Here is a 20,143-nt window from a genome sequence, read left to right on the forward strand (position 1 = left end):
CCAGACTAACACAGCTACCCCTCTGATACATTTTCTTCTCAGTTATCTTTCTGGTATACACTTTTGGTCCTTTTAACATATTCAATTTTCTTTAATTAAAAATATATTACATCACATCTCATGTTGCCATCTGACTGTAGGAATTTGCCTGAGCATGTGGTAGGCAAATAACAAGCTCTTTTAAATAAATAAATATTTAATTTCTAAAAGCAGCAGCAGTTTTTGTTTGTTTTTTTTACAGAAAAGACTGAATTTGGCATGTTGAGATGTTACTTGACAATATTTTAGAGTTATATGAACCTGCTAGGATAGAAAACAGTTTATTAGGCCTATCACATAATCAGGCTAAAAAGAAATGTAAAAAATACTGATTATTCTTTATATCATATCTGAGGATAAATAAAAATGCTCATCCACCAGAAACAGAGTATACCTTTACATAATCAAAACATATTCCCCCAATTCTAAGTGAGACTTTAAAGGGAATGAACAAAACCCAAGATGTACAAGGCTTAAATGTAAGCAGAAGAAAACCAGCTTTATACGTTTACAGAAGTACTAATTTAAACAACATTGATATCGTAGGCAGTTATAGCTCACCAGAATAGGACCAATATTAAAATTTTCAGTCCATATTTGAAGAAGAAATGTTCCAAATGCATGCTTGGTACAAATAAATTCAGTGCAAAGCACTAGCTCTGATGAAATTTTGCTGGCACTTAGCTTGCCCTAAATTCCTGTTAAAACATAAAAGAATTTGTATATAAAATGTATGAATTCATAAACACACCCCATATCTACAGTCTGATCTACACTACAGACATATATTGGTATAATTGTGTCACTTGGGGGTATGGAAAATCCACAGCCATGAGTAAGGCAGTTATATCGACCTAATCCCTGTGTTGATGTGCTATGTCAATCGGAGAGCTTCTCCTGCTGACATAACTATCGCCTTTCATGGAGATGCATTAACTATGTCCATGGAAGAATTCTCACATCTTGGCATAGGAGTGTCTTCAAATGGTACAGAGGCACAGTCGCATCAATGGAGCATTTTCAGTTTAGGCTTGCCCTTGGTATGTATATGCCTTAGCATGTTCTTGGAATTCACATGTTAGGTGATCTATTATGATATATTGAATCTTTCCTATAGTACAATTGGAGTTTAGAAGATCAAGTTCAAGACTGCATGGCATAGCAGTAGTGCTGTGTAAACGTCATCTTGGCATTTCTCTAGACAGCTTTTTATTCCATATAAAAATAGCCCTATATTGCTCCTGTCATTAAAAACTAATAGTTCATGAAAAACAAAGAACAATTATTTGCCTGCTTTTGCAAAGCACATGCAATTTGCTGTTTATCATTATTGCTGTAAGGATGGAACATTTCTATTCAAATAGGACTTAAAGACCTCTGTTGACTGGTCTACCACTGTAATAGTCTAAGATACTGAAAGCGGAGAATGTCCAATGTTGCACCAAACCTAAACATACATGTCTTTCTAACTGCAAATAAATTAAACATGTGACAAGTTTAATTGTTTTTAGAAAGCAAATGTCAATAATTAATACAAATTTGTTATTATATATCCATAATAACATAAACGAATATCCATAAATGAATCCAGTAAGCTGCAACTGAACTATACTTTAACATAAATATATGTTAAATTAATTATTGCAATAAAGTTTGTGTCTCAACAACCACATTTGCCTTTATCTTTCTCCTCATTTAGCTGCTCAGTAGAGCTGTGTCCATTGGACCGTACTACCCCTTCGGGTATCCATGACTTGTCCACACACCGTTCCATGCGCTTCATGATAAGGTCAAGCAGAGTTTCAACTGCCTTGCTCACATTAGTTCCACTAGCTGCACTTGTTTCAAAATATGGTATTCTGTAAAGGATAAAAAAAACACCATCACAGACCAAGTGAGACCTTTCCTGGAACAAACACCATATGCATGAAAACATTATCCTTAGAGAATGCCAACAGAATTCAACAAAAGCTTACATTTAAATGCTCCTTTCCCTCCCTGGTAGTCCAGAGAACTCTCTCCCCCCCGACATGCCTACTTCTTATATATTTAGTGAACTTTCTGAAAGTTTGTTTAAACACTTGAAGCTGTGTTCCAGGCCTAAAGAAGGAATTATCCTTTTTTATAACCCATTAATCTTTTGACACAAGATGTAAATACAGAGGAAATAATATTCATTTGATTAAAATAAAGGAAATGCATTTAATAAAAAGGTAAAAAAAATACTTAGTTCTCTTATTATCTGAATCTGTTGCTGGGCAAAAATTCTCTGAGGGAACATACTTTTGAACCCTTTGTTATGAGTCACCTACAAATCTAGTAAAATTTGCAAGATGAATCCAATAAAGAGCCTGTATGTTAGTGAAATCCTAGATTTTCCAGGCTGAAATAAATCCTTGGGGAGAGAATGGCCCCAGGACAATAAAGAAAGAAAAAATAATTAAAAAACAAAAACAAAAAAGAAAGGTGACCTAATCATTTCTTTATATGTTGCTCTTGATGTTCTGATGATATGCTGAATACTGAAGGAGCTGACTGAGGAGATAGCTGAGCCATTAGCAATTATCTTTGAAGAGTCAAGCAAGTTGGGAAAGAGCTCAAAAGACTGGAAAAGGGCAAATACAATGCCAAACTATAAAAAGGGAAACAAGGACAACCTGGGGAATTACAGACCAGTCAGTTTAACTTCTGTACTGGGAAAGATAATGGAGCAAATAATTAAGAAATCAATTTGCAAACATCTGGAAGATCATAAAGTGATAAGTAACAGTCAGCATAGATTTGTCAAAAACAAATCATGTTAAACCAAACTTGCAGCTTTCTTTGACAGGGTAACAAGCTTTGTGGAGAGGGGGAAGCAACAGAAATGGTATATCTTGATTTAGGTAAGGCTTCTGATATTGTCTCACCTGACCTTCTCGTAATCAAGGAGTAGTACAGTAAAGGATCTAGGAGTCATAGTGGACCACAAACTAAATATGACTCAACAGTGTGATACTGTTAAAAAAAAGTGAACACTGTGACATGTATTAACAGGTAAATCATAAGCAAGCCAGCAGTAGTAATTCTTCCACTCTACTCTGTGCTGATTATTCCTCATCTAGGCTACGTCTAGACTGGCATGATTTTCCGGAAATGCTTTTAACGGAAAAGTTTTCCGTTAAAAGCATTTTCGGAAAAGAGCGTCAAGATTGGCACGGACGCTTTTCCACAAAAGCACTTTTTGCAAAAAAGCGTCTGTGCCAATCTAGACGTGCTTTTCCGCAAAAAAGCCCCGATCGCCATTTTCGCGATCGGGGCTTTTTTGCGGAAAACAAATCTGAGCGGTCAACACTGGCCCTTTTGCGCAAAAGCTTTGCGCAAAAGGGACTTTTGCCCGAACAGTAGGATTTCTTACAGTAGGAAGTCAGAGCTTTTGTGGAAATTCAAGCGGCCAGTGTAGACAGCTGGCAAGTTTTTCCAGAAAAGCAGCTGATTTTCCGGAAAAACTGGCCAGTCTAGACACAGCCCTAGAGTATTGTGTCCAGTTCTGGGACCCACATTTCAACAAAGATGTGGACAAATTGGAGAAAACTGAAGCAAGAGCAACAAAAAAAGATTAAAGGATCTAGAAAACATGATCCATTAGAGAAGATTGAAAGAACTGGGTTTGTTAAGTCTGGAAAAGAGAAGACAGAGGGGACATGATAATTTTTTTCAAATACACAAAAGGATGTTACTAGGAGGAGGGAGAAAAATTATTCTTGACCTCTGATGAGTGGACAAGAAACAATAAGTTTAAATTGCAGCAAGAGAGCTTCAGGTTGGACATTAGGAAAAACCTCTTGTTGGGGTGGTTAACTAATGGAATAAATTACCTAAAAGCTTGTGGAATCGCCAGATTTGTAAGATTAAACAACCACCTGTAAGGAAAAGCCTAGATACTGTTTAATCCTGCCATGAGTGCAGGGGACTAGACTAGAGAACTTCTCAAGGTCCCGTCCAGTCCTACAATTGTATAATTTCCCAGGTTAAAAGTCATTCTGTCATAAATGTACAACTCCATCTAGAGTTAGCATGTCACTCTGCAAGGGTACCTGCACTCAAGAGAACTAAGTAACAGCCTCAAAATTGTACACTGTATAGACACGTTTATTGATTAACCACAGACTGATAAATCTGAGGATTCCCTGAAAAATATCATCATCTTTTGGGACTGCATGTATGTCACACAACTGGCAAAGGAATGAGGTGGAGAAATTAAAAGAAGTCAATCCATTTCAAGAGCAGACAAGCAAGTTTCCACAGACATCAAACTCTTAGAGTACTTCTAAACTACACCTCTCTGTCAACAGAGAGATGTAGATTAGTCACGTTGAAATTGCTAATGAAGCAGGGATTTAAATATCCCGTGCTTCATTAGCATAAACATGGCCATCGCTTTTTTCGACATGGAGCTTTTTTGAAAAAAACCCAGCAGTCTAGACAGGGATCTGTCGAGAAAAAAAACCCTTTTTGACAGATCCTGTAAACCTCATTTTTTGAGGAATACAGGATCTGTCGGAAAAGGGTTTATTTTTCGACAGATCCCTGTCTATACTGCTGGGTTTTTTTTTCCAAAAAGCTCCATTTTGAAAAAAAGCGGCAGCCATGTTTATGCTAATGAAGCACGGGATTTAGCAATTTCAACATGACTAATCTACATCTCTCTGTCGACAGAGAGGTGTAGTCTAGACACAGCCTTAATTTGCTGTCATCTCAAACTTTTTCATGCAGCCAATTGAAAGGGAAAATGTACCCTTTTAATTATTTGTAAGGTACTGCCATATTCCCAAGGGAAACTGTTCAGCACAGGTATGTGAAATTCTCAGCCTAAAGCAAATAGACAAACAATCATGAAAAATGTCAGGTGTTGCCTTACAGGAAGGGCAGGTAATTCTGTCATTTACATTTCAATTATGTAATGAATCACTGAGCCATTCTTATTACCAACAGAAGAATCCAACAATTCATGTCTAATACAGTAAGCATAACTGGCACCTTCATCCAAGTCCAGAGAGCTTAATGATTATTCTAGACAACATCACACCACCACTTCAACTCCCCTTCAAAAGCTGTAATACACAAAGCATTTTCTTTTCTCCCTCGATATGTTACTCCTTTCTACTGTATACTATGTTGATATAGCCATGTTAGTCCCAGGATATTAGAGTATGAAATAATATGTTTATTGCTCTTCTTCAGACTCTGTGTAAGCTTGAAAGCTTGTCTCTCTCACCAACAAAAGGTAATTCAATAAAATAAACTACCTCACCCAGCTTGTCTGTTTGCTTTCTAATTTGGCAGCTTCAACATGCCATAGAGGTGTGGTTGAACTTTAAAGCCAACTTACTTTTTTATAAATGTGCTGACAGAAATGCATAGGAGGAAAGAGTTGGATGACACTTCCATTTTGTGTCATTTAAATTCAGTTATTTCCTGCTTATATGAAATGAAATACAAAGCATATTATAAATTAAACACTATACACAAGACCAAAAGGAGATCGGAGGATACTATTCACTGAACAATTTAAAAACTATTAATTTATGGACATTTTTAACATACTACCTACAAAATTAATCTTAGCAGACTGAGTCTGTTTTTACTGGACAAGCTTGCTTTTTCTAAATCTGCTATATATTTTGAGAAAGTTTATTTGTTATGAGTAAACAAGGCTGTCTGTCCATCCATCTGTTTGTTCAGGAACTCTTCCTACACAGTAAGAGCTAGCACCACCAAATGTGTTATGCAGCTTCCTCTTATCATAACTTAAAGAAAGGTAAGGGTTTGGTTGTGCCAGGACAATGGGATCTGCCTGGAATATGATTGTTTTTCATAATATGGAAAGAGAGAGTTGGAAAGGGAAAGCTGCTAGCAGGGCTAGTTATACTGTGTAATGACCGCAGGGAACAGCAAGGGGCAAGAGATGGGACCAGGACAGCTATAACTGCTTGGGGCAGCAGGGGGCAGGCGTGGAGATAAGCTTCCTGCAGGCTCTTCAGCTAGCCTTCGGCCCTGAGCCCCTCCTCAGCCCCAACCGTGACTGCTGCACCTTCAGCCCTCTGCCAAGCCCCTCTCACACCACCCTTGACTCCTGCACTCCCCACATCTCCCAACTCCCTGCCCTAAGCCTTCCACAGCCCCAAGCTTCTGCCCTGACTCCTGCACCCCTCAGACTGGCAGCCCCTTGCTCTGAAGAACCCAAGCAACACCAAGTAAATCTTCTAGTACTTTTATATAAATAAACTGGACATTTATCAATGGAAATAAGGACAAGTGCATTTAGGTGCTAATTATTCACAGCAGAGGAAATGACAAGATGAAATGCAATTTCAGAAGCAAAGAATGTTTTTCCCAACAGCTATTTCCCAAGATGTCTTTTTAGATCTGGATCTGAAAAGAACATGTGGATCTCTATTCACAAACACTGTGGTTGGTGGTGATAAAAACTGCCTCTGTTCCCAGAAATGCCTTTTCTGATCAAACGGAAATAAACATAGGAATATTATGTGTGCACTAAGAGGTGGCTGAGAGTGAATCATGAGAGTGAACCAGCTATATAGTTCAAAGATATACTGAGAGGGGGATAGAAGAGGAGCTGGTCAAGCAAAGGATTTGGCCTACCAGATCACAGCACCTCTATTATGCAATATATTTTAAAACAAAATTGCAAAATCTGTCCTAGCCCTATAAAGCCCCTAATATAAGACATGTGTCTCCAAAGTAGCATGCTATCCCACAGGGCAAGGAGCAAGAGGAGCCTGAATAGTACACAAGTTTCTCCAATATCCACCCTTCTCTCTCCTATCCCCCTTTTGCAGAAAGTCAGCAGCTTCCTGCTGTTCCCGATGAAGTTTGAACATGGTCCGTCCTGGTTTACAAACTGTCTGCTCAATTGCATTCAGTTTTATGTAATCTAATTTGAATGAATGTGTTTATGAACAAACACAATACCATTTTTAAATGTAGATGAGGGCTGATCATAACTAGAGGAATTACGTTTCAAACTAGCACTCTCGCTCTTTCTCCCTTATTTTCCAAAAATGGATTTTAGCAGTAACTTTGGTGGCAGACTCAAGAAGCTGGAGAGAGGTTTATTTCATACATACACACTGCAAAGAGTAGGGTTGACTGTGTGTTAAATGTGAAAGTGTTTGGAGGAAATGCTGGATCCTTCTGTGGATGATTAAGGATGACTCAATAATTATCATGGAGCTGAAAGCAAATGGCAGAATTACCAGAGCTTCCTGTAAATACAGAAGTGTTTCTTCCTTTTCTTATACACATAAAGTTTTAAGCCACTACAGATCAAACCATTAGGGTAAAGTTTTATCAACACATTTCATAATAGAGGAAATCCTTTTAGTTATAAGAGATTTCAGAACCTCAAGGCATTCTGTCCATTGGGTCCACTACTGAGCAACCTACATGCTTCTGTCATTCTGCATATATCATCCAGGTGAAGAAATAGCTACAGTAGCTAAAGGTCAGGAATGCAGGTGTGGAGATTGCAAAAGGGAAATGCTTCAAATGACTTTTACCTGAATCCTTTAGTTGATACGATTATGATTCTGTTTATACAATTGAAGAGAAATGGGAAGCCTGAATTTCTGAGACACACAAAGGTAATTGGGCAATCATAGGGCAAAGAAACCTGTTGGATTAGTAGAGTGATAGCCTTATTGCTATTTATTTAGGCACAAATTTACACGGATAAATTTTGGGTGGGATTTTAAAAATCTCTCTTGTTCCCAATAGGTCACCACCATCTGTAAAATGCAAATAATTCTTGCTTGTTTTCTCTTAATTTGTGAGATTTAGTTAATGCTATGAAAATAATAAATGTTAAATTATAATTAAAATAAATATTTAATAATGGACTAATCAGTCTCTGAGGGCATGTCTACACAGCAGGGCTAAAGCCAAAATAAACTACGTAACTTGAGCTACGTCAATTGCATAGCTTACGTAGAAATTGCTTATTTCGGCTTTTGATGCTGTCTACATAAAAGGAAGTCCAAGTAAGAGCACTCTTCCACCAACTTCACTTACTGCTTGTAAAATGACGGTTACAAGAGTTGTAGTAAGAAGTCTTCTAGCTCAACATTATTTTGACATTATGTCGAAATAACTGCTTGCTGTGTAGACGTGGACTATGTTATTATGGAATAACATCAGTTATTCCAAAATAACACTGCTGTGTAGACACAGCCCTAGTGACTGTCTCCTCCACACCCATATTCGAAATTAGTGTTACTCAACCTTTTTTTTTTTTTTTTTTTTAATAAAGTACCCCTTTTTCACACACAAAAAATTGTAAGTAACCCCAGAGCTAGGCACTCTCAGCCCCCAGCTCTACCTCAATGCCCTCCCCCTCCCTCAGAGCCAGGCACCCCCAGCCCCCTCCATTCTAACCCAATGCCCCTCACCTCCCCCAAAGGCAGGCACTGCCAGCTCCCCCCTTCCCCTCCACTCTAACCCAATGCCCCATCTCTCCCCCAGAGACAGTCACTGGACATGTGGTAACTCTACCTTTGAAATGCCCACTCATGCCACCCAGCCCAGCCTCAGCAGCTTGTCTGCAGGGAGCAAGTAGTCCACCAGCACCGGGCTTGCCACATGGGGCTGTGCGCTCCCACCCCAGCCCGGCACCCTCCTAGTGTGGCACCCAGGGGCAACTGCCCCCCCACTCACTCCTCGCTACGCCACTGATGCTGCAGGGGGTGTCCTTGGTAGCAAAGGTTATTATGCCACTTCACCGCCTTTGAGCTTCTCTCCGCAGCACCATGGGGAAGGGGCGATGGGGATGCATTGTACTGAGCTGCTAGTGGGGGGGAGGGAGGAGGCAAGGGGGATGCGTGTCTCCAGGTTCAGCCACCCTCCCCACTGGAGCACCCCAAGGAGGCTGCTGGAGAGGAAATGAACTAGGAGGCGCGGCCGTGGAAGTGATTTTTTTTCTCCCCATGCAAACCCAACCCCCAACTTGGAATTGCCCTGGGTCTCACTGGAGCCTCCGCCGCAGCCACACACTTTTCCCGCCAGGCGCTGGGGCATGTGCACAAAGTGGCTGTTAACGTCTGGGCGCGCATCTCCAAACATTCAATTTGACAGGTACATGCCACCGCGCCCTCCTCGATCCCCTTTGCAGGGCAAAATCCTGGACATTTTTTGCCAAATTTCACTTTTGTTGACGTACCCCATAGACTTCTCTCACATAACCCTAAGGGTACGCATACCATTGGTTGAGAAACACTGTTCTAAATGAACCATTTACTGATTGTAGGCAGAAAGAAGATGTTCCATACTACGCAGAATGGTTAGCAGCAGTAGCTCAGTGAAGTAGGGTTGCTCCTCTTTCCTCATCCTATCTTTTGAAGATGTAGGAACATTTTTATTAATAGTTACCTTTTCTCATCCACTTACAAGTGCTGATACCCATACAGCAACTTACTGAGTGAAAAGCAATCTATGGATCAGCCTGCTAGATTGTTTCCCACATTGATCAACTTGGTATTTTGATGAGAAGATTAGCAGATATATTACCTTATGCAAGCAATAGAAATCTATGAAGTGCAAAAGATTTCAGATATAAAAAACACACATCTACTGCTTTGCATTTCCAACCGTTTCCATTTTTTTATGAAGGTGCATGTTACAAAACAGTGCTGGTTTGAGGTTAGTGCCCCACAAATAGAATTACATAAGCATTTAAGTTGGAGGAAGAAAAAGGAAGGAAGCATTATTGCACTAAACCCTATCTTGTTCTTTCTCTCCCTAACAACAGAGCTGACAATTTGTGAGGCTAATTTAAAAGAGTGCCCCTGCTTAGTACTGCCTTCAATTTCTTCCAGAATTTTATGTGATGCACAAATTGTGACTTTAAAATATTGATCAGTAAACTCTTGAGTTTCATTGCACAAGGAAATTAGTCCTCTGCAAATAGCCATGCTATACAAGATTAACCATGGTTTTGGTTTTCGATACAGTCCCACCTGATGTTCTCATAAACAAACTTGAAAAATACAGTATAAATGCATTGTTCAACAACTGGTTGAAAGACAACACTCAGAAAGAGTTAAGTTATCAATGGTTCACAGTCAAACTGGCAGAATGCATCCAGTGGGATCCCACAGGGATCTTTCTTGCATTCAGAACTATTCTATATTTTCGTTGATGACTCGTATGATGGAGAGGAAAGAATTGCAAAATTTCAAATGAAATTAAGATGAGCTATGTTGCAAAAACTATGAAGAACAGCATTAGGATTCAAAATAATCTTGATAAATCAGAGAATTACTAAAATCAATAGAATGAAATTCAAATCAAGACAAGTGCACAAAGCTGCACTTAAGAAACAATCAAATACACAATCACAAAATGGTAACTAACTGGCTAGGCAGCAGTACTGAAGGAAAGGACCTAGGGATTATTACAGAATACCTGAACTGGAAGGGACCTTGAGAGCTCATCGAGTCCAGTCCCCTACCATTCATTATAATGAATCACCCGTAAGGGAAAGTAGAAAAGAACTTTGAAGAGAGAGTTCCATTGAATATGAGTCATTGATGCTCTTATGAAATAGGCAAGTGTCATTCTGGGGTGTACTAACAGGAGTTAATTGTTCTGCTCTACTCAGCACTGGTAAGTCTTCAGCTTGGGCACTGCACTTTTAAGAAAGATGTGGATAAAACTGGAAGTGCAGAGGAGAGAACACAAATTAGACTTTAGAAAACATAGTAAGCAATTAGAAGAGGTTAAGGAACCATGAGGAAAGATTGAAAGAACTGCATGTTTAGAAAAGAGAAGGTTGAGAGGAGACATAAGAACATGTTAAATGCTATTGTTCTGAATAGGATAGTGATCAACTGTTCCTCATGTTCACTGAAAGTATGACAAAATTAACTGGCTTAGTATGCAGCGAGAGATTTAGATTAGATATTAAGAAACATTTTCAAACTCTAAGGATAATTAAGTATTGGAACAGGTTAGCTACAGATGTTGGAGGTTTTTAAGAACAGGTTAGACTATGCCTGTCAGGGTAAACTTAATCATAGGAGTCAGGGGAGGGAGAAGAAAGGATTAAATGATCTCTTCAAATCCCTTCCATCCCTTTGGCCATTTCTAGGATTCTATGATGTAATGTGCAGCTTTGTTCCTGATAAATGAAATGTATTTGTCATAAAATTATGGAGGGGTATTTACTTTGTTTTCTACTGCCAGGGCAGACAGGCACAAAGATACCTCTCCATGCTGGAATATTTCACAATAAGATGCATATCTTTGCCTACAGCATATGGCATTGCCTCTGTCAGAGATGGCAATCAGAAACATCCCTCAGGGTTCTAAGATGACCATTATGACAAGACCCTTCCAATACATAAAACAACATCACAGACCTTTCAAGAGAAACACATTTAATTTCACTTTAACCATCAGAAGATACTTGCCCATGTTTTTCTGCAAGTTCCTTTGCCTCCTCTTCTTTCACCATTCTCTGGTCTTCCAGATCACATTTGTTTCCACATAATATAATATCAGGGTTTTCACAATACGCATGCATTTGTAGTTGGCCTAACAGCAAAAAAAAAAAAAAAAAAAAAGGAAAGGGGGAGCTTATCTTATTCTGTTACATATAAAGTTCACTGAAAACATGAGTGCCTTTAAAAAACAAAATGGAGAACTAGGGGAAGTAATTCTTGGAGAGGAGAAAAATTAATTTGCTGTCAATTTCCTACTTGTTTTTCCCAATCTTTTATTTTATTTTATTTTATTTTATATTTTATTTTATTAAACGCACTATAGATATTTGCACACCAGTGGGATTTTTACTGCTTATAAAGTTCATCTGGTGCTGCTGCTTACATTTACATGCTTATAAGACTCCCATTGCTAGAGCATTTGAGAGCTTAAAATCTTAACGTATTTACTTCCAACCCCTGGTGAAGTAAGGGGGGTTATCATACTTCATTTTACAGATGGGACACTCTAATACAGTGACATGCAAAGGTCATAAAGGGAGTCTGTGGCAGAGCAGGGAACTCAGTCCAGTATCTGGAGCACTAGTACACTACACTACACCATCCTTCTCTTCGCCCAAAGTCATTACTCTACTTTGGGAAAATCATCTCCACTACAACCAGTTCTGATGTCAGAGGGTTTTAGACATCTAGTGAAGGAAAACAAGCAGATTATCTCAAACAAAACTCCTACTCCTGTCCAAATATCCCTAACATTTAAAAAGCATAACAACAGAAATACAAAAAAAATATATAGAATGAGCCAAATTCTTTCAACAGCAATTCCTGTGAAATCAAGGGTACAATGTTTGATGAGATATTCCATAACACTCTCAGGTTTTTGATTACTGAAGCAGCTGGTTGGAGCAGCTGGTCTGGAATCCACAAAGGGAGAGGCAATTCTTGATTTAGTCCTAAGTGGAGAGCAGGATCTGGTCCAAGGGGTAAATATGACTGAACTAATTGGAAATAGTGACCATAATGTAATAAAATGTAACATCCCTGTGGCGGAAAAAACACCACAGCAGCCCAATACTGTGGCATTTCATTTCAGCAAGGGGAACTACACAAAAATGAGGTTAGTTAAACAGAAAATGAAAGGTACAGCGACAAAAGTAAAATCCCTACAAGTTGCATGAAAACTTTTCAAAGACACCATAATAGAGGCCCAACTTAAATGTATACTCCAAATTAAAAAACACAGTAAGAGAACAGAAAAAGTGCCACTGTGGTTTAACAACCAAGTAAAAGAAGCAGAGAGATAAAAAGGCATCATTTTAAAAAAACGGAAGCTAAATCCTAGTGAAGGAAATAGAAAGGAGCAGGGCTCGACAAATACTACAATCTACTCGCCTATGGCGAGTAGATTGCAACCCGGAAGAGAGGGGTTCAGGCAATCTGCGCATGCAGTTCGGCGAGTCCTGGTTCGAGCATAAACTGTGTCAAATTAAGTGTAAAAATATAACAAGAGGAGCCAAAAAGGAGTCTGAAGAACAGCTAGCCAAACAAATAAAAAAGTAATAGCAAATTGTTTTTAAAGTACATCAGAAGCAGGAAGCCTGCTAAACAACAAGTAGGGGCCCTGGGTGATCGAGATGCCAAAGGGACACTTAACAGATTATAAGGTCACTGCGGATGAACTAAATTAATTCTTTGTTTCAGGATTCATGGCTGAGGATGTTAGGGAGATTCCCAAACCTGAGCCATTCTTTTTAGGTGACAAATCTGAGGAATTGTCCCAGATTGCGGTGTCAGAGGAGGTTTTGGAACAAATTGATAAACTTAACAGTAACAAGTCACTGGGACCAAGAGTTCTGAAAGAACTCAAATTTGAAATTGTGGAACTACAGGAAACCCCTGACTTCCGACTGCGTGAGTTACAACCCCCTACACTTACAACCATTTTTGTAGGTGTAGAAGAGGCCGAAAACTCCCGACTTACATCCTCAGCCCACTTTTCTGATGGCACACAGCACCTATCATGAACGAGGGTTCGAGTTACGATGTCCCCAACTTGCAATGCTTCCCCGGGCTCTGCCTGTATTAACTGTGGTTTATAACCTATCCTTTAAATCAGCTTCTGCACCTAATGCCTGGAAGATAGCTAATGTGACACCAATATTTAAAAAGGGCTTTAGAAGTGATCCTGGCAATTACAGACCGGAAAATCTAATGTCAGTTCCAGGCAAACTAAAAAATTGTCAGTGACATAGACTAACATAATTTGTTGGGGAAATCATGCCTTACCAATCTACTAGAGTTCTTTGAGAGCGTCAACAAACATGTGGACAAAGGGGATCCAGTAGAAATAGTGTACTTAGATTTCCAGAAAGTCCTTGACAAGGTCCCTCACCAAAGGCTCTTAAGTAAAGTATGTTGTCATGGGATAAGAGGGAAGGTTCTCTCATGGATTGATAACTGGTTAAAAGACAGGAAACAAAGGGTAGGAATAAATGGTTAGTTTTCAGAATGGAGAGAGATAACTAGCGGTGTACCCCAAGGGTCTGTAGTAGGATCAATCCTATTCAACCTATTTATAAATGACCTGGGGAAAGATGTAAACAGTGAGCTGGCAAAATTTGCAGCTGATTCTAAACTGCTCAAGATGGTTAAGACCAAAGCAGACTGTGAAGAGCTTCCAAAAGATCTCACAAAACTAAGTGATTGGGCAACAAAATGGCAAATGAAATTTAATGTAAAGTAATGCACATTGGAAAAATTAATCCCAACTATGCATGCAATATGATGGGGACTAATTTACCTACAGCTACTCAAGAGAGCAATCTTGGAATCATTGGGGATAGTTCTCTGACGACAACCACTCAATGTGCAGCGGCAGTCAAAAAAGCAAACAATGTTAGGAATCATTAAAAAGGGATAGAGAATAAGACAGCGAACATCTTATTGCCTCTATATAAAACCATGGTACAGCCACATCTTGAATACTGCATACATATGTGGTCACCTCATCTCAAAAAATACATATTAACATTGGAAAAAGTTCAGAGAAGAGCAACAAAAATGATTAGGGGCTTGAAAAGGGTCCCATATGATGAGAGATTAAAAAGACTAGGACTTTTCAGCTTAGAAGAGAGGAGAGTAATAGGGAATAAGATAGAGGTCTATAAAATCATAACTGGTGTGGAAAACGTGAATAAGGAAAAGTTATTTACTTGTTCCCATAACATAAGAACTAGGGATCACTAAATGGAAGTAATAGGTAGCAGGTTTAAAAACAAAAGGAAGTTTTTCTTCACACAGTGCACGGACGGCCTGTGGAAATCCTTGCCAGAAGAGGTTGTGAAGACCAGAACTTTAATAGGGTTCAAAAAGGAACTAGATAAATTCATGGAGGTTAGGTTAATCAATAGTTATTAGCCAGGATGGGTAGGAATGGTATCCCTAGCCTCTGTCAGAGACTGAGACTGGATGACAGGAGAGGGATCACATGATGATTCCCTGTTCTGTCCACTCCCTCTGAGACATCTGGCATTGGCCACTGTCGAAAAACAGTTTACAGAATGGCCATCAGAGCACCTGTGCTTTTTCTGATAGGCTCTTTTTGCACAAGAAACTCCTGCGGAGCGTCCACACATGCCTTTTATGTGCTAGAGCTGTAGCGCAAAAAGGAGTTATTCCTCATGGGGAGAGGAATAACTCTGCCGGCAAAAGCCCTCTGTCCTGTCGATTTACTGTATTTTTTTGAGTGTGCAAAAACGTGCTTGAAGTGTGGACACTCTGCCGGTTTTTGCGCAAAAACAGCCATTTTTGTGCAAAAACCTTGTAGTGCAGACATAGCCAATGAACCCACCATCTAAGGCAGGTGTGCAGCTTGTGAGCTGGATTCAGCCTGCCAAACTTCCCAGATCCAGTCCACTGCCATCATCCCACATCCCACCTGGCAGGATCCCTGATGTCAGTGCCCCCACATGCTGCCCAGGGGGAGCCATGTGTTATGCCCTGGGGGGAGGCTCTACATGCTGTCCCATTGCCATACAATTTCAAACAATGAGAGCTGCCTGGGCTGTGCTTGTGATGCAGGTAGCATGCAAGACCTGCGCCTCAGGAGCTCGCAACCCTACGAGAATACACAGCCCTTGAAGTTGGCCACTTTGAGCAGAGTGGGGCATGGAAGGCAGGAAGGCTCACTAAGGGTCCTGCTGGGCTTCTGGCTGGGAGCTGCCTAGGTAAGTGCTGCCAGGCCAGAGCCTGCACCTGGCACCCCACCCCTCTCTCCCACTAACCTTCTGCTCCTCCTCCCACACCTCTGCCCCAGGTCAAAACCCAAACCCCTGAATCCTCACCTGAGATGTTAACCTTCTCCCCGACCCCTCCTCTAGGTCAAAATCTTCTCCTGCGCCCATAACCCATATCCCCTCCCAGACCTCACATCTCCTGCACCCCAATACCCTACCCAAGCTCTCGTCTGCACCCAACCTTAATACCACACCCTGCTCCTCCTCCTTTAATATCATGGAAGAGTGGAGCTCTTGACCACTTATCAATCTCTTGGAATGTCCCCCCCCCAATCAAAAATTGCCCACACCTGATCTAAGGTTTAAGGAACATCTGCCTCTGAGCTTTTCTAATGAACTGCTGGCAATGGGAAAGTGAATACAGGTTGGACCTCCCTGGTCCAGCACCATTCGGATCTAACTGGTCCCAAAGGAGAGAATTTGCCAGAGCAAGGGAGGTCTCCTGCCACTGGACCCCAAGCCCATTGCCTGCTGCTGGCAGACACCCTGCTTCTCCCTCCTCTACTCCCAACCTGCTGCCAGCTCCTTGGGCAGCACAGACGTCAGCTCCTACTATGGGGCTCTGGCCCTGGCTTCAGACCTGGCACTGTGCTCCTGGGGACTGCTGCAGGGCTCTGGCTCTGGCCCCACACTCCAGTGGGCTGCTGGGGAACTCCGGTACCATACTGCCGTGGGGATCCAACTCCAACCCCATGCTCCTGGGGGCTGCTGCAGTGCCTCACCCCAGGAGCACGGGGTTTCCAGGAGACTCCCATCGCATCCTGCCACAGGGCTCGACTTCAGCCCGAAGCTCCCAGGGGCTGCTGCAGTGCTCCAGCCCCACGCTAATCCATGCTGCTGAAGGACTCTGGCTGGGCGCTGTGCTGCTGCAGGTTGCTGAAGGCTGCCATGCGGCTCTGGTCCTAATCTTGTGCTGCCCTAAGCTGGACTGCAGACCTTGTTTCCCTGCCCTAGCTAGCCCTCCCGTTTTTAGGCTCCCATGGTCCTGCGGACAACGGATGTTGCTGAACCAGAGAATGTCAGTTTTTGGACATACAACCTGTACTTCCTTCTGTTGCATTAACAGTTAGAAGTTTTTCATGTCTCTTGCATAGCAAACCCCAGAACAAGACTGACAGGTGTTGCATGGTGTTCATGACAAGTTCTCAATCAATATAATCAGGACCAAATTTCAAGTTGGCTGATTTTGGATTTCATTATTAAAATCACCCAATTTCACACTGCATTTCTAACATCAGGGGCAAGAAACCAGCCTGATTGAGATTCTGTGAGTATAGCAGGTACATTGAGGCCAAGTTTACACTGCGGGATGTGAAGGTCGGCTTAAGGTATGCAACTCCAGCTATATAAATAACATAAATGGTATTCATATACCTTAAGCCAAGCTTGGCGCTGTCTCCACAGTGAGAGAACAATGGAAGAAATGCTCCAAATGACTTCCCTTACTCCTCAAAATAGTGAGGAGTACCAGTGCTCATGAGAACACCCTCAGAGTTTGATTTAGCAAATCTTTACTGGACCCACTAAATCCAACCCCAGAAGATGGATCACCAGAGTGTCAATCCTCTGGAAAGTGGAGACATGGCCTAATAAAGCCAAGGCTTCAGCTAAGGTTTAGAAACCTGATTCACTTACAGTTTTTACATTCAGGTTTCCATTTTGTTCCTTTCAAGAAAGCTTTAAGTCAAATATTTTTGATCTTATCTCCTCTGTGAAGTCCCACATTTCTAAATCACAGAATCATAGAGCTAGAAGAGACCTCAGGAGGTCATCAAGTCCAGCCCCCTGCCCAAGGCAGGACCAATATCCCAACTAAATCAACCCAGCTAGGGCTTTGTCAAGCCGAGACTTAAAAACCTCTAAGGATGGAGATTCCACCATCTCTCTAGGTAACCCATTCCAGTGCTTCACTACCCTTTTAGTGTAGCACAGGAAAAAAAGTGATGGGAAGTAAAGACATGACATACTTATCCAGTTTCTGACATTGAGGAAGCTTTGCTCATTTGTCAGATCGAAGAGGAGAAGAAAGCCCATGGCATCTCTGAAGAAAGCTGTTGTCAAACTCCGAAATCTAGAAATACAAAGCACAGCTGTAGCTCCCTTTTCATGAGGTATAGCTGATGAGTAAATTATTTTGAAAAAGGATGCTATAAAATAGGCAGTGAGTGAGGTAACTTAAAATTTAATTATACTTGAACCATTACTAGTCACGTCTGATTTCTGCTGACAAACACCTGAACCTGAACCAATTAAGGTACTATAGGCCTAATCCAAGGCCAGTGAAGTTAGTGGAAAGACTCCCATCAATTTTAGCAAACTTTGGCTCAAGTGTTACATTACACAGCACAGTTTGATCAATTTTAAAAAAGCATCTAATTCAAAGTGAAATTCAAATCACATTGAAATTAGTTATTGTCAAACTTTAAATACAGAGTATTTTAAAACACTCTCAAACAGATACATGAAGGATATGCACAACTTTTTATTTATATATGAAGAGAAACTCCTTACTACATTCAGGACAAAAACTTGATTCCATGCCAGTTAGAATATTAAAGAATGATTCTACCTGACATTCACCTGATCTTTACAAAGGACAGGATGAAACTTGTATCAAGACAATGCAGAGCTTGCCTGCCTAAGAATTTGGTAAAGACTGCAGGTATTGGCTTTGGAGATACACTGCTAGATATGAATTTGCCAGAATACTATAATATGTATATCATCCTCAATAGCTACTATTCAAACAAATTACAGCCACTTCTAGTTGGCTACAAGAGCTAATGAAGGCCTAAATAAAGTGCAGATAGTTATAACCTAGAAATACAAAGCACAAATATACACTGCAGCTCTCTGGCAGACCCTTCATTCTGACCTCATGTAAATGGCTTCCTCTGTGTCTTAATGTCTTCTAACAGGACTAACAAACAAAGGATAAATTAAGAAAATAGATTGCATAGCCAGATAGAGAAGAGAGGGATGCTTGTAAAATATATAGAAAAACAGAGAGGAAACACTGCACACACACACACACACACACACACACACACACACACACACACACACACACACACACACACACACACCCACACACACACACACACACACACACACACACGAAATTGTGATCTCATTGCTGTTAATGTCAGAATAAGGCCACATTTTGATTCATCTGGAGTCACTCATAATTGCAACAGACAACAGGAGAATTCATGCACTTGAATTAGATGAACAGTTTAGTGAGCATGCTCACACTGGCTTCATATAAAAGCCACACCTTTCCTGCCCTGCAGTGTCCCACAGTTGCAGATGTATCCTCTGTCCTCTGCCGCTGGTGCCATCTGGCCCATTGGATCTATACACCTAAAACAGACAATTTTCAAAAAATAGAAGTGTCAGCAATTCACTCTCAACAGCACAGCAAATAATTGGGGTTTAAATTGTAATACTGTAATTAGTCTTTATGCCGGGGTGCCTTTTTTGGGTTGGGAGCCACTGACCCACAGAAAAACGAGTCAGGGGCCACATACAAATGAAAGGGAAAAAAAACAAAACAAAAAACCTTCAATGACATGGCCCCTGACTGATAAGCAGAAAGACAGACCCCACATTTCCCTCTCACACCAGAGGCTAGGGAGGCCCACCTAGTAGATTTTGTGTGCTCCAGCCTCATGGCGGGGTGTGATGGGGCAGAGGACTGGAGCATCAGTGCTCCCCTACACTGGAGAGACGCCCTGAGTCTTAGGGGCCGGATCCAGGCAAGCAGGGGTTCCCTACCCCTGCTTTATGCCAGTAACAATCCAATGCATTGTTGATCTAAGAATCAAAAGCTACTGACAGACACAACCTCTTTGCCTTATAAAGCTGAGTTATAGGTGCCCGCTTTGATTCTGTCCTCTAATAAAATATTTTAAGAAAGAAAAATTATCAAATGAGACAAGAGAACATGTTTCCAATAAACTACGGAGATCTAAAGAGAAGCTCAATGTGGCTATGATTATCATTGGGCGGGATTGATTATTTTTAGGTTTTTATTTTTTATTATTGTCGTTTCACTCTGTTCAAATTGAAGCAATAAAAAAGTACAATCATATAATTCAATACAACAATATATTTTTACCATTAACAGAACAATATCAGCAAACAAAATATGACCATAGAGATAATGACTTATGTTTAACAGTCACGAGGTTGCTAAGAAGAATCTAGTATAGGCCTTATAATATTATAGCTTACAAGGACAGGAAATGGATACTAATAATAAAAGCTCAGGAGCTTATATAGCATGTGAATATAAATAAAGACATCTGT

At 40.6% G+C, this 20,143-nt stretch overlaps 1 protein-coding gene across 7 annotated transcripts in view; it reads right to left on the reverse strand.

Annotated features, from left to right (window-relative positions):
- Positions 1-219: 219 nt before the first annotated feature.
- RAB27A (RAB27A, member RAS oncogene family) overlaps positions 220-20,143 on the reverse strand; it is a 91,309-nt gene continuing 71,385 nt past the window's right edge. For 6 of the 7 annotated variants that reach the window (XM_006112764.4, XM_006112765.4, XM_006112761.4 and 3 more), the window contains 4 exons: positions 19,110-19,195; positions 17,800-17,903; positions 11,508-11,631; positions 220-1,898 (listed from right to left, as the gene is read on the reverse strand). In XM_006112764.4, the coding sequence (XP_006112826.1) occupies positions 1,700-1,898; positions 11,508-11,631; positions 17,800-17,903; positions 19,110-19,195 (513 nt within the window). In that variant the 3' untranslated portion in view covers positions 220-1,699. The remainder of the gene's footprint in view (positions 1,899-11,507; positions 11,632-17,799; positions 17,904-19,109; positions 19,196-20,143) is intronic. The other variant, XM_025178258.2, reaches the window with a different exon arrangement.

Source organism: Pelodiscus sinensis, chromosome 14 (assembly GCF_049634645.1).
Source record: "Pelodiscus sinensis isolate JC-2024 chromosome 14, ASM4963464v1, whole genome shotgun sequence".
Taxonomy (NCBI): domain Eukaryota; kingdom Metazoa; phylum Chordata; order Testudines; family Trionychidae; genus Pelodiscus; species Pelodiscus sinensis.